The 15,228-nt window shown below is 52.2% G+C and overlaps 1 protein-coding gene across 4 annotated transcripts in view; it reads left to right on the top strand.

Annotated features, from left to right (window-relative positions):
* Positions 1 to 2,756: 2,756 nt before the first annotated feature.
* Slc6a6 (solute carrier family 6 member 6) overlaps positions 2,757 to 15,228 on the top strand; it is a 76,927-nt gene continuing 64,455 nt past the window's right edge. Inside the window, exon 1 of one of the 4 annotated variants that reach the window (XM_020175672.2) lies at positions 2,757 to 2,873. Coding sequence is in view for 1 of the 4 variants with exons in the window: in XM_074044492.1 (XP_073900593.1) it covers positions 5,034 to 5,089 (56 nt within the window). In the remaining 3 variants the exon portion in view is untranslated. Of the gene's footprint in view, positions 2,874 to 2,932; positions 3,079 to 4,379; positions 5,090 to 15,228 lie in introns of those variants that run through there. The other 3 variants (XM_020175675.2, XM_074044494.1, XM_074044492.1) reach the window with 3 other exon arrangements.

The following is a 15,228-nucleotide window of genomic DNA, read 5'->3' as shown; positions in this document are numbered from 1 at the left end:
ACCTTTGTGTCCTCTTGGCTTTGGCAACATGGGTCACCCTGATCCCTGCTCTAGTTTCACCATGTAGCCCAGTTGGCCTGGAATTCACAAGCCTCCTCCCGGCTGCTGAAGAGTCCTCGTCCTTTTCCACCTTTTCTTGCTGCTTCTGCCTGAGACTGAAGTTGGAGCACTGCCTGGCTCCCCCTCTTTTTTTCCTCTCTCTGGACCTGCGTTCTGGTTTTTTTTTTTTTTTTTGATACTGGGGATGGAACCCAGGGCCCCACCCTCAGCCTGGGGCTGGGTTCTTTATCTGGCAACCATCCATGCACCAGAAGCCCCTCTGGAACCAGACAGCCTAGGTTTGGATTCCAGTTCTGTTACTCACCAACTGAATGACACTGGTCAAGTTACTGAATTTCTCTGTGGCTCAGTTTTCCATTCTGTAAAGTGGGAGAAATAGTAGCGCTAACCTTTTGGTTTTGTTCTGAGGATGAAGGGGGCTGACTTTGGACTGTGCCAGGCATATAGTTAAGTGCTATAGAAAGGTATGTTAAATAAAATAAACCCAGTTGGTAGTACAACAGTGCACACCTGTAGCCTGAGCTGTTTGGAAGGATGAGTGGAAGGAAGGGAATTGCTGGTGCCTAGGAGTTTGGGGCCAGCCTGGAGCAACACAGTGAGACCCTCACTTCAAAATAAAGTAAATGAATAAATGCAAAGGGTGTTTGTTACTTAACACGCTCAACTTGTGCCAGACCTGTGAAAAACTCCTGGACTCCATGGAGTTACAAGTACCCACTATGGAGCTGATAGAGGAAGAACACACACGTCCCCTCGCCTTGCCCAGCAGCCTTGGCTTCCTCAAGTCCTCCTCTTGGTTCAAACCTCAGCTCCAGAGCTACTTCCTCCATCTGTGACCTGCTTTCGTGCCTCAGTCCCTTGTGCTGTGGGCAGTACACACTCACTAGGAGTCTGGGGAATTTTCTTTTCTTTTTGAGACAGGGTCCTGCTATGTTGCTCAGGGTGGCTTTGAACCCTTGATCTTCCTTCGTCCACCTCCCTTACAGGTATGCAGCACCACACCTGGCATCTGGGGAATTTTTCCTTGACATCTACTCCTGCAGCTCAGAGGGTCCTCATCTACTTCAGGAGACACAGAAGGCCGTGGGGACTCAGTCCCCTTTCTCCTCCAGCCTCAGTTTCCTCACCTATAAAATGGATGGTATTACCCTGGGACACTGAGTCCTGTGTACGCACCTAGGGCCCACAGGGAAGGGTAGGGAAGGGCTTAGTGTGTGGCTTGGCTGGCGGTGTTTTTGGGAGAATCTGGTGGAAGGTTCTGTTGGAGACCAACAGCAGAGGGCCTTGGTGATGACTGTAGGGTGAAAGGAAGCATCACCTCTGGAATTCTGCTTTTGGAATCTTCTGGCAGCTCCAGAAGAGGCTGGTATTGAGCTCTTGACCCAGTGGATGCAGGCTGGGCCAGGCCTGAGGCAGGGATGGCTCTCTGTGAGCCCTTTGGTATTCTTTTATTCTTGGTTTAAGAGGTGTAAGGATTCACCTGCTGTGCTGTCCACAACAACTTCCCAGGTGCAGTGGGGTGGGGGTGGGGTCAAAGAGGGTTGATAGAGAGAAGGAGGGAGGGAGGGATGGGGAAAGAGAGAGATTCATTGACATTAGAGAAAACTGGGCTGAGGAAGGGCTGGAGGTCACACGGCCCTTCCTTAGCCTCAGCCAGACTGTGGATGTGGAAAATGGTCTCTGAGGACCTGCTCATAAGGGCAAGAATAATGGCACACTCCCCACCTCCATTTAAAAATAGTCACATTTGCTGACACTCGTTTGGCACTTCTTAGGTGCCTGGTGCTGTTCCAGATTCTTTACACTGTGAACCTTGGAGCCTCCTAGCAGCCAGAGAAAATAAGTTCCACTATTTTTGTTTCTGTTTTACAGATGAGGAAACCAAGGCACAGAAAGTCTGAGTAAGGTGTCCAAGGTCCAACAGCCACGGCAAAGCCGGGGCTCTGCAGCTCTACCCGGCTTCCCAGCGGAGCCTCAGGTCACCCCGGTGCTGCTGGATAGGGCTTGATCATTGTGCTCAGTTTACAGAGTATGGAACCCAGGCTCAGAGAAGCTGTAGGAGGGCCCAAGAGGACGCAGAGCCTGGACGTAGGAGCAGAGCCTGGTTTGGACCTGGGTACTCCAGCAGCTCCAGGGCCCACCTCATCCCAAGAGCCAGGTTGTGTGGGTGAGTTGGTGGGGTTTGGTGGCAGTTGCTAGGGGAGGGGACGAGTCACACGTCTCTCATGCTCTACATCAGAGGCAGGAGGGGCCCAAAGACGGGCTGTACCACTTGGCGGTGGCGTTTGGAGCGAACGCTCGCCGCGCCACAGGAGGGTGTGTGCGCGCGCGCTCGGCTAGGCGAGCCCGGGCTCTTTGTGTGTCCGAGCCCGTGCGCGCGTGCGTGCATACGCGTGCGTGTGTCTGTGTCTGTGTGTGTCCGCGCGTGGGGCGGGGCTGGGCGCTCAGGCCCCGCCCCCGGCCCGGCCAAGCTGGTATTTTTCCACCCAGCAGGATGGGTGATGCTGAGAGCTGCCTGTTCAGACAACAGACACGCGAGGTCAGGAAGAAGCCGCTTATAAATTACCGCTTCCTCCGCGCCGCCGCCAGCGCCGAGCTCCGGGCCCTGACCATAGCCGCGCTCCGCCGCCCGTGCCGAGCCGCGAGGACCGCGGGCGCCGCCAGCCCCGAGCCCGAGCCCGAGCCCGAGCCCGAGCCGCGCCGAGAGCCAGTGCGGAGCGCGGAGCCCGCGGGCCGGACACCGAGCGGGCGGGCAGCGCCCGGCCAGCGGAACCGAGCGCAGCCGAGCGGGCGCAGCGCAGCGGCCACCCCAGGTACCCGGGGGACAGGGCGCGGAGCGGGCGTCTGCAGCCCCCTGACCGCTCCTGCGCTCGAGCCACCTCCCTCCCCGCCCAGTGCCCCCATTCCGGCGTCCTTTTCGCCGCCGAGGCGGGAGGACGGAGGTCTCCTGCTCATCCCGCTGGCCAGGGTGTTATTGTTTCCCCGGCGAAGGGGCTCGGGCTTCTGGTGCTGCGGCAGGTGTGTGTGTGTGTCACAGCCTCTCCCTCACCGGTGACCGTCTGCGTCTTCTTGTCCCTGTATGTCTGTTTCTGAGGGTGGCATTTCTGCATATCCTCGGAGGCGTGCACATGTGCGTCCTGGTGTGCTTTCTCTGTGCCCTGGGCTGTGTGTGCATGTGTTTGCCATACCTGACTGTGGTGTGGCCGTGTCGCCGTGTCTTCCCCTGTGTGCTCTTGTGTGTCTGTATCTCGTCGGTGTGAACCTGTGTGTATGGCGTGTCTCCAAGACCCAGATTGTGCGTGTGCACGTGTGTGGCCCTGAGCGTGTCTCCCGCTCTCTGGTTCTTGGCACTCATGTGTCCCGGGATGTACCTGAGAGGGTGTTCCCGGTGTCCAGTGGGTGGAATGGCCAGAACTAGTTCTCCAGGGCAGGCAGTGCATGGGGAGAGGTGATAAGGTGGTGTGGCTCCAGGTGCTGCCCGTGTACCGCTGGTAGGTGGCAGTGCCAGCACCCTGCATGTCTGAGTGGAGGGACGGGGGAGGCTCAGAGGGACAGCCAAGGGGCAATGGGCAGTGGGCAGGGCCATGAGCACACATCTTCCTTGAGCCTTCTCCGCTTGCTTCTGTGGCTTCCTCTTTTGGGCCAGAGGCTCTTCTACCCCTCCCACCAGGGAAGCCACAGAGGGAATCTCTGGGCCCACTTCCTGCACCCCCAAAGCTTCAGCCTACACCAGCCTGGACTGTAAGGGGACCCTCTGGACAGCCCTCCTGGGTGCTCGGAGGGAGGTGTGTGCTGGGCAGGGCCACCAACCTGGCTATTTTGGTCACTGCCGGGCCTCTGCCAGATGCCAGCCTCCCCAAGGACCAGCCCCAAAGGCTTGGGAGGCAGCCTGGGCCCCCATTTCCTGCCTAGGGAAATAAATCAGCTCAATAACTACCCAGCCGCTTGAACGCAGGGTCTTCAGGCTGCGGTTTAGTGGCGCGTGGCTCCATTTGGAGTTCAGTAAATTGGCCCCTGATTTGGCACAGCTGATGTTCAAATAAATGTCAAGGAAGAGATCTTTTTTAAATTAAACAAAATTTTTTTTGGTGGCTGAAAGGGAGGGGGATCTGGTCCAGAGTCTTCTAGCCAGAAGGAGTTTATTTTTATGAGAGAGCGGGTAAGCACTTAGCAACCGCCTGCCTCCCTCTTGAGTAGAGATTCATCTGAGAAGTGTGGGGTGGGTCTGAGGAGGTGGGGGGAATGTGTTTCATCGAGATGGTGTTGGGGGGCTAGAAAGGAGCTTCATGGCATCTGCTTAGAATCCACAATAGGGTGGGATTAGCACAATGGTCAGAGGGTGTCTGATACCTGGCTCAGCTTCCAGTTAACCTCTGGCAATGTTTCTTGGCCTCAGTTTCCTCATCTGTAAAATGGGTGGCACAATACTGCCCATTAGGCCAGTAAACCAAGGTCCCTCGAGCCAGGAACTTGTCCCCAGGGAGCTGAGTGTGTTCTGTCCTAATAGTGACCTTGAGTGGTTCTCTTTGAGCCTGGCCTTGGCTGTCCAGGTAGCAGGGACACCAAAGCCTCGACCTTGAGGGGATTGAGGGAGATGAGGCTGAATAAGCTTGCAGTAAGCTGTAAAGCTGGGCTGGGCTCTAGAGCTGCCGATTAGAAGGTGTCACGAGGTCCCAGGTTACTGTGGTATGTGGCAAGGACCACAGCACAGTTCGGAGTCTTTGTCCTTTGGGGTACTGCCCGTGGCACAGCCACAGTTTCCCTCCTCCACCTCATGCCCCACCTCGGCATCCTGTGGTGATTGGGTCATATCTGCTTGGCAGAGTCAGAGGCCCTGGGGGACAACGCCCATTTCACGGATGGGCCAATTGAGAGCCATCTAGAGGACTGCCTTGATTGGACATTGGCAGAACTGGGCTTCAAAAAGCCTGCCTTCGATCAGCAGTGAGTTTTGGCTCCATGGAGCTTTGGTCATGATTTCCTCGGGAATTGAAGTTGGACCAGGATCTGGAGAAAATGAGGAACAAAGGTAGGGCTGGAGGGTGAGCTAAGGGGACCCATTGGTACTTTGTTATCCCTTCTCTCTTCTTGGGGAGCCCCGCAGCAGGTATCAGCCCACCCAAGAGGCATTTTGGATCCTGTCTTCTCACCCCAACTTATCATCTGTCAGTCTGTCGAGGGACTCAGGAGCTGTGGTTCTCTGAGTTTCCAAAGGTCCCGAATGATAAGACATTGTGGGTCACTGAGCACATTCCTATATACAGGAAAGAGCTGAGACATAGATTAAGATTACAGGGTCGCCCCGGAATGCTGTTCAGCCACTGCCAGAGAGGGTCTGGAACCCAGGGCCAACCTGGCAGCACAGGCTGATCCTCCAGTTCTTCAGCAGTCATGAGCAAGAGTCAGATTTTTGGGGGATGCATTTTGCTTTTTGGTGTTTGCCCTGGCCGACACAGATGTTTGAATTAATGGGCTGGGGGGGAGGGGCCGTGCATGGTAGCTCTTAAGTGAGAATTGGGGGTTGTTTCTAATGTGCCTCACTTAGCTAGTTAATAAACCGAGCTTAGGTTAGATCTGGGTGGGTATTGAATTCAGGGCAGAACATGGGCTTCTGAGGAACTCATAATCCACAGGGAGAGAGGGGTGGCCTCTGAAGGACCACTGCCACCCATGGGTGCCCTGAGGAATACTTGAGTGACCCAGGCAGGCACAGATGGTGGGGTAGGGTAGCACGCAGAAGATGCTCCACCTTCTTAGAGGAGGTGATGTTGGAGTTGCTGTCTTCTACAGTTGGAGAAAGAGGATAGGCTGGTGTTCTGGGCGGGGGTATAGCAGGTGCAAAGGCACAGTGGCATGAAATAGCCAAGCATGTTTGTATAACATGTCTCTAGAGTCCCAACTGGTGAGAGGACCAGGAGCCAGGGTTGGATTTGGCAGGAGCCAGATGGTGAGGGCCTTGAGCACGGTGCAAGGGGACTTTACTGGAAGGGCAGCAGGGATAGAAATAGGATCCGACAGGGTTTAGGGACAACAGGAAGGCTGGTTAAGCCAGGAGCCTGGGAGACTCCTGGTGATGAGCGAGGAACTAGGCTGGCGTCCAGGACACAAGGGTGACTGGGTTGCTCTGGGTCCGGCACAATATGTTTTCTGTGCCAGTGAGTCTGGCCCTGTGCTCTCTCTGTAAACATGGGGCAAAGCCTGACATGCTGTTTAACAGGTACACAGGCCATTAACGCTGGCTTCCACCTCCCTGGAGCAAGCAGCCCTGGCGTCTTCAGGGTGAGCTATGGACGGAGCTGGCGGGGGTTTTCCTTCCTGCTGTGCCTGGTTGGAGGCTTCATTTGGAAACCTGAGCTGAGGCTGATGCCTTAGGGGTGTGGGGGAAGGCAGACAGATAGGAATGTGTTTTCTGTTTCTAAAAGTCAAACCACCCCAATAAAAGGGGTGGGGTAGAATTACCCAGGACCGGTGTGAGGTGGTGGATCAGTCTCAGCTACTTGGGACACTGAGGCAGGAGGATTGCCTGAGAATGGTAACTTGCAAACTCCTGCTTGAACCCCAAAATTTGAGACCAGCCTGGGCAACACAGCGAGAGTCCATCTCCAAATAAATCAAACAAAACAACAATGCAAAAAAAAAAGCAACTAAAAGGCAAATTCTCAGAGACCCCTTTTTAATTAACACACTGAGATTGCCAGGCTTAGCCTGGACACCCTGAATCAGAATCTCAATGAGGTGGAGCCTCGGAATCTGTGTTTTATAAGTTTTCACTCTGGATTTTTGTTTGTTTGGGTTTTGGCAGGGGGCAGGGTCTCCATGTCCAGGCTGGTCTCGAACTCATGAGCTATACTGATCTTCAGTAGCTGGGACACAGTTACTTACCCCCTCACTTGGTTTTCGTGTGACTTTTAAAAATGTATTTTAAGAATCTAGGGGTTTAACTCTGATCCCCATTGCAAGAAAAAGAATTAAAATAAAATTGAGGTGTACATGTATTACACTGCAGAGGTCTGTGCAGTACAGTGAGGATTGACACGTTTATACACCAGTGTAACACAACCTTAGATCAATACACATACACATATAAAACGCCTTTGCTTTTTTTTTTTCCTCAGTACTGGGGTTTGAACTTTGAACTCAGGGTCTTGCACTTGCTAGGCAAGTTCTTTACTACTGAGCCACACCTCCAGGCCTCCCCACCTTTAAGATAACCAGTTTCTGATTTCTGACACCATAAATTAGTTTGGCCGAGTACAGAATCACCTCATGTAAATGGCTGTGTGCTGGTTTATCGTGTGCATGTAATCCCAGCACCCGAGGCGGGAGGCTGGGCTACATGGTAAGACGACTGTCTCAAAAGCAAAACAAAACCCTTCCAGATTCGTATACTGTGTACTCCTTTGTGGGGTTTTTCTTTTTTTGATACTGGGGTCTGAGTACTGGGGTTTGAATGTGTCTTTTTAAAAAACTTTTTTTTTTTTGGGGGCACTAGAGTTTGAACTCAGGGCCTCACGCTTGCTAGGCAGGCGTTGTACTAATTGCACCACTCCACTAGCTCTTAAAAAACATTTTATTTTATTATTTTTTGGCAGTACTGGGGTTTGAATTTAGGGCCTTGTACTTGAGATGCATCCTAGCCTTCCTTTGCTTTTGGCCTGAAGTCTGTGAGCGCCATCCATGCTGCTGAGTGTATCAGTGGTCAATTCCTTTTGTTGCTGAGTGGCATTCCATTGTGCAGATGTAGTGACCCTCCCTTATCCGTGGTTACACTTTCCAACATCTCAGTTACCCTCGATTAGTGTAGCCTGGAAATACTACATGGGGGATTCTGAAATAAGCAATTCGTAAGTCTTACTTGTTACAATTGTTTTATTTTGTTACTAGTTATTGTTGTTAACCTCTTATGGTGACTAATTTATAAATTAAACTTCATCATAGGTATGTGTGGATAGAAAAAAGCATAGTATTTATAGGGTTCAGTGTTGTCTGTGGCTTCAGGTACCCACTGGGGGTCTGGGAACGCATCCCCTGGGACAGGGTAGAGGTTTCTCTAGCACAGTTACTCTGTTCTGTTGATGGGCAGTTTGGTTGTTTCCAGGGTGGGTGTTATGCATTAAACTTCTGTGGACATTCATGGACAGGTCCTTGTAGACCGTTTCATTCATATAGGACCAGAACTGCTGAAGCATAAGCATAAGATGTGCTAGCTTTATGAGAAACTGCCAAAAGACTCCTTTTACGTTGTGAAAATAGCATACTGCAATCCAATACAAAAGTGAATAAACTAAAAAGTGGTCCTTTCAGCTCATTAAAAAAATCTGTAGGACCTGGAGTTGGGGTGTGGCTCAGCGGTAGTGTGTGTGTGTGTGTGTGTGTGTGTGTGGCCCTAGGTTCCATCTCCAGCACTGCAACATAAACATAAATAAAGGCCCTTAAGGCTACACACTGCTCTCCATATACAGCTTTAGTCGTGTCCCTCAGGTGTCCTTATGGACGTGAGCCAGTTTTTATCATTTTCCAGATCAGTTTTCTTTTCACTTTGAATTTCCTCAGTGACCCAGGGTTTGTTTAGGATTTGCTCAGTGAGCCAGCAGTGGTTTGGTTTTGTTTTTAACAAAAATACATCACACTGTTCTTGGTTTTGCCACTTGGTCTGTTCAAGCAACAGACCATTGTGGATACATTGCACATCAGAGTGCATAGGTGCCAGCCCATTGTGCGCGGCTGGCCTGTGTACAGGAGCCACTGACCTCTTCTGTGCTGGCTGACCACCCCTGGGGCCACCAGTTTGGTGAGTGAAACTCTCCCCAAGCAGCTTTGAACTTACTCTGAGCCTGTTCAATGACAGGAACTTTTTTTTTTTTTAAATGGGAGTCTTACCATGCTTGAAATCCTGGGCTCAAGCAATCCTCCTGAAGGGTGAATCCTTACCGTTCAGAGTGGCTGGGGCTGTGGCCATTTGCCACTGGCCATACCACAAATGTTTATTGAGCACTTTCTGTGTGCCAGACATGGTGCCAGGAGTAGAGGGCAGCAATAAATAAAGGACTCCCTGTTTTCAGGTGGCTCACAGTCCCACGGAAGGAGGGAGGGAAGATGTGTATCAGGAGGAGATTAATGAACAATCCCAGGTGGTTTATGCCAAGGACAGGCACACGGGAAAGGGTGGCAGGTGTCTGGAAGAGTGGCCCATTGGCTGTGAGTGTGGGCTCTTGGCCTCAGGGTCAACCAGCTAACTTTCCCTGTCTGCCCACCTTGTGGGTCAGGAGACTGAGGGCCTGGGAGGCCTTATCACTGACATCAAGAGAACCTCAGCTCACAGAGGGTCTTTCCTATCATCCATGGCGCTTACCCCTCAGTGACCATGTAGAACTCCCCTATGCAGGGGGAGTTTTAAGGACACTGTTAAGGCATTGTTGCTCGACAACTCCCCTCTCCCATCCCCCATCCTCCATCTCCCATCTCCCATCCCATGTTGGGGATGGAACCCAGGGCTTCCCACGTGCTAGGCAAGTGCTCCAATTGAGCCACATCCCCAGGCTCTGCCTCAAATCTGAGGTGCTCAGGACCTCAGATTCTGGGTCTATCACAGCTAGCAGGACCTATCGAAAGCCTCCTTCAGGCAGACTGCCCAGGACATGCCTCAGAATCCAGAATGGGGTTCCTGGAAGGCTCAGAGAGGAGCTTGGAGCCTGGCAAGGCACAGTGAGCAGCTCTGGCTATGACTGGGATTAGGATGTGGGGAGGGCGTGGGCTGATGGGCCCAGGCAGAAGGGTAGGCCTGGAAATGGGATGCCTCCTCTGTCTGCTGGGTGTCCCAGCAGGCCCTTGGCTCCTCCTGTCCCCTTTGAACCTCAGTATCCGCATTAAATGGAGCCTCAGACCACATCTGTATGGTCCCTGCCCATGTTGTGAGCATCCTGTCTCACGGCTTTTCATCACATCCAGTAGAAGTGCCATCTGACTTACCACCTTGTTCCACCTTCCCCTTTCCAGTGGAAAGCCCCTAACCCGAGGTTGCCAGTTGCTTGGGGGTAGAGAAGTGTGGTCGGCTGTGGATTTTGGCATTCATGTCTAGTTGGTAAGGGCTCAGTAATGGGGAGGACTGGAGGGCTCTGCCCTCCACAGCTAATCCACCTTAGTAGAAGACTCAGGTCATGATTTCGAGGACCTTCAATCCATCCCCAGATGGCACCTGGTGTCAGCTCTTCAGGTGTGCACATCACCACAGCCTCCTTGCTGACCACCATGCCTCCTGGGCATCTTTCTGCCCATCCAGGGACCAACCCTCAGTGCTTTCCAGCTTGAGCCCTCAGTGGCTCCCTAGTGCTTTGTGACATGTCCAAATGCCTTAGCCTGGCATCGGAGCCCTGTTAGGATCTGCCTCTTGGCCAGTGTTTACCCTCACCTGCCACAGTTTTCTCCTCTCCTTGTGGTCTGGCTGGTTTCTACTCCTCACCTGAGCATAGGACTCTTTCTGTGCTGGTCCCTTGGTCTACAAGGCCCTTGCTCCAACCAGTTTTTCTTCCTGGTCTTCAAGGGCAGCCTGAAGCTACCTGATCCATGAAGTATCCTTGACCCTGACACATAGTAAGCTCTCAAAAGAGATTACAGGAGTCAAAGTGGACTTGAGCTCACCCTACTCTGAGCCCCCATAACCCATTTTTCTGACTTGAGCTCAACTCTCTGTGGTCTTGCCTACCTGGTCACCTGGTTGGAGACACATGGAGGGAAAGGAGAGATGCTGCAGCACCCAGTATATGGTCACACACACATGGAGAGTGGTGGCCTCCCTCTACCCTGAAATGAGAGCCTGTGCTTTGAAAATCTACCGGGTCCAGGCTTGGGAATTATATCACCATCACCATCTGTCCCTCCATCCACTCGCCTACCCGACAGGACTTATTTGTTCCAGGCCCTGGGGATATGGCTGATGAACTAGACAGACCAAAACAGCTATCTATTTGTGAGGGGTGATGGATGTTAAACAAAAAATTACAGCCAGTTAGGGGGACTCACGCCTGTAATCCCAGCACTTGGAAGGTAGAGGCAGGAGGAACTCATGTTCGAGGCTAGCCTTGAGATGCTGTCTCAGAAAAAAGAAAAGAAAAGAAATTACACAGGAGCTATATGGTTAAATCAAGGCCCCAACATCAGGCACTATGACATAGGACTTAGATGTCCTTGGTCTCTCCCTGGCGTGCTATCTGGCCAAGGTGAATCCTTTTCCCTCTCTGGTCCTCGCGTTTGAGGGAAATGCCTGCTGAATAAACCGGGAAGAGCCCCTTCTCTCTCTGCTGTGGTCACCACATGGGTTGCCGTCCCCGTGGTCCCCTGTAAGGATGCGGTTGTCCTCTTGTTTTTGAAGATGTTCTGGTCCTCTCACTCTGAGAGGAGTGTCCTAATTTGGGCACTGGAGTTCCAGTGGCCCACTGAACAGAACTCTAGCAACTGACTTTTGGAAAGGAACATTTTCTCTGGGGAACAATGTGGGTTTTTCTTCCACTGGTAGAAGAATATAGATTAGAACAGACCTTTAAAAAGAAAAAGAGAAAAAAACCCCAAACCTACACCTGCTAGCCCCTTCCCGCAGGTAGTGTGCAGGTTGTTTCTGTTTCCACTTACTGTTGGTAGAAGGAAGTTTGTCTTAAAAGTATCCCATCGAGGCTACAGGCTTGAAAAACGTACCAGTGTCTGGAGAACAGCCACCCAGGCCAGCTCTCGGCCGCCAGATATGGCTCTGTTCTCCTTGTGGCACTGGGAATGGAACTCCGTCCTCTGGCCCCTCTACTCCACAGTGTGCTATGAACTGGAGCCAGTAGTGTTTCACTGGGGGACTTTTCTGCAGCCACATCTGGCTGCAGTGTGAAGGTGTGGCAGAGCTGAGCCAAGTAACAGGTGCCCCTTTGTTCTCCTTGCTGTCCCCAAGTCCCATAGGTTGGGAACAAACCACTCCTTGCCGCAAACTTTTGATGGTTGAGAGATAAAGGTTGATTCTGGCAGGTGGAAGAGCTCATCTCCTGCTAACGCAAGGGCGCTGAGTGAGTGCAGCGTGGTAGAGAGTGATGACCGTGCACTTCAACTTCTTGACTTCGTTTTTACAGCCCTCTGAGTTCCAGGCCTCTGGTCAGAGTGCAGCTGGGTCAGGGTGCTGCAGGGCGCGCTGTGTTTATGGATTTGTTTTTGATGCAGGGTGAGGGACACCACTGCTACTCCATGAGACCCTCCACATGCAGCCGGCAGTGTCCTCCTCACTAGGCAGGGGCTACATCTTCTAGGGTAGCTCCAGTGCCAACTTCTGCTTTGAGTTGTGGGCAGTGCGCTGCAGTCAGAGGTAATTTGGTTTCTTCGAATGTAAAAGGTTCAGCCTTCCGCAGAGAGGAACAAAGGCAGCCAGACTCTTCTGAAAGCCCCAAATCTGCCACCTGGAATGCTGTTTTCATGCTTTATTACCTTGGCCGTGACCAGCTCCTGGCAGTAATAACTGCTCTCTAAGTCTCACTGCAGGATGACAGCAGTCTAGTCCCTTCTCATCTCCGAGCTGCCCGCAGGCTCATTAGTTCGGAGGCTGAGAGACACCAGGAAAATTTTCCTGCCCTTCCTCAGCATTTTATTACTCTTGACCTCATACCCTGCCACCACCTTAGACCTAGAGATCAGAATCCAGGAACAGCTCGCGGGGTGGTTTGGTTACATATGAGGCAGGATGTTGTAACAAAAGCAATAATAATAGCAACATATACCAGCACTCTTCACATGCAGAGTCTTGTAGACCTCCCCCAGGGATTGATTTATTTCTGTATTTATTTATTTTTATTTTTTGGCGGTACTAGGGTTTGAACTTGGACAGGCGCTTGAGCCAAACCTCTAGTCCTAGGATTTATTTTATTTTTATTTTTGAGACAGGGTCTCACCCTGTAACCCAGGGTGGCCTGGAACTTGTGATACTCCTGTCTCGGCCTGGAAAATCTGGGACCACAGATGTGTCTCCCATGCCCGGCTCTCACGGGGGTCTTGTTAAAATGCCTCTTCCTGTATGGTAGGTCCATGTGGGGCCTGAGAGTCAGTATTTCCAACTGACTGGCATGTCACTGTTGGTTCTGGGACCACATTGGAGTGAAGGAAGTAAAATGGCAGCTCCTGGGCACTTTCTGCCTGTTAGGTTTTAAAAGCCAGTCTGTGACGGCTTGGTGCAGTGGGTACACCTGTGGTGCCAGAACTTGGGAGTCTGAGGCAGGAGGATGGCTTGAGGCCAAGAGATAGGACAACATAGAAAGATCCCCATACCCCCTGTCAAAACTGAAAATGAGTAAGTATTCATCTCTTTCATCCTCACAAAAGACCCCCTTACCCCCATTTTACATTATGAAAAACCCAAGGCCTCTCTGAAGGCAGGTGACTTGCCCAGGGTCACAGGGCTGGGAGTTGGCCCAGCCAGGCTCTTTGGGCCAGTGCCACCTTGGAAAGGATGCTAGTGGGGGAAGCCTTTTACTAAGCAGTGTCCGTGGTCCAAAAGCCACAGGAGGCTTTTCCAGGCAGCCAAGTCGGATGTAAGTCAGGGGAGAGCCCAGGGCCAGCCAGGCCCTGCAGACAGCGGGGTGGCCCCAGGCACCAGGCCCACAGTGGGACCTGGCCAGCTCCCTGCTGGGGGAGACTTTGGGAGATGCTGTCAGCTCCCGGGAGACCCTCACGGGGCCTCTGGAACCCAGGGAGGCATTTTGTTGCTCTTACATCCTCCCTGCTGTCTAGATCAATTTCAGAGTGGGCTGGCCCCGAGGGGCAGGCACTCAAACCTGGGACCCCGTGCTCTCCTTATGTAAAGACTGGCTTCTCCTTGCAACCACGTGGAGTTTTCCCTTCTTGGAGAACTGCTTTGAGGATGGAGAGGGGCCTTGTTTTGGCCTTGGGCACCTGATCTCAGCAACCAGGAAGAGTAGAACGGAGCCTGACCCAGGCTGAGAGGATGGAGGTCCCTGGACCGGCACAGTTTTAGACACCATCCAGAGCTCGTGAGAATGGAGACTGGCCTGGCATTTACACACAAGGGTGGGACCTGTGAACTTTTTGATAGAGACCTAGGCATTTCTGATGCCTACTTACTCACTTGTGAGAAGGGCTGATTTCCACATCTCCTGCTGTATGTCAGGGTGGGGGTGGAGATGGGCATGAGGGGAGCGCCTGGGCTGTGGTGGAGGCAAGGGGGACCTCAAATGTCACATCATTTGCATCCTTCCCTTTATTCTGATGGTTCAGTATCAGAGAGATGCAGAGACTGACATAAAATGACACAGCAAGTTTAAGGCTGAGCATAGGTCTAGATTCTTATGGCTGCAATGGGTAAAAAAAAAAAAAATCAGTTCAAAGTAACTTTAAAAAGGACATTTACTGACTCCTTCAGGTGTGGCTGGATCTAGATGCTAAGACGGGTCATTAGGTTGCTTTTGCATTTCTGGGCTTTGTGGCCCTCTGTGTCTGAACCATTCTCCTTGAGGGTGCCCTGAGCTGCTCCAGTGGGATTGCCCCTCCCAGATAAACCCTCTCAACCTTAGAAATTTAGAATTTTAGGTATGATCAATCACAGTGACCTTCCTGGATTGCCAGTGTGGCTTGTGTGCCCACCTCGAGGCAGGAGGTGATGTCAGCCCACCCAGACCCAATGGCTCTGGAAGCACGCACTTGGGGCTCCAGGGCCAATAGATTTAGGTTGTCCCAGAAAGGCTGCGGGGTGCATGTCTCTCATGTCCTGCTGTCTGAGTTGGGCTGGCCTCCTACTGCTGAGGACTTCCCAGACAGAACCAGGTTGCCCTGTTCCTATTCCCTTACTGTTAGGCTTGTAATTGTGCTTCAAACAATTCCACCTTTCCCTGCCATCCCTCTTCCCTCGATGCAGTCCAGGAGAGTCAGGCACACGTTGTACAGCAGACATTACTAATCTACCCAGCTCCATAGTGTGTGTCCATGTAGAAGGTGACTCCTCAGTGACTTCCATTTCACCTGACAGCCCCACCACGTGGTTCCAGGACTTTGTGGGAATGGGGACTTTGACTTGTTCATGATGTGTTGTCTGGGTTGGGATAGAGCCTGGCGCATAGTAGGTGCTAAATAAATTGTTGATCGTTCCTACCCTGTAGTGCCTTGGACCCAGTGGGGACCATTATAAAGCAGTGA

Source organism: Castor canadensis, chromosome 10 (genome assembly GCF_047511655.1).
Source record: "Castor canadensis chromosome 10, mCasCan1.hap1v2, whole genome shotgun sequence".
Lineage (NCBI taxonomy): Eukaryota > Metazoa > Chordata > Mammalia > Rodentia > Castoridae > Castor > Castor canadensis.
This window is presented reverse-complemented; position numbering and strand designations above follow the sequence as displayed.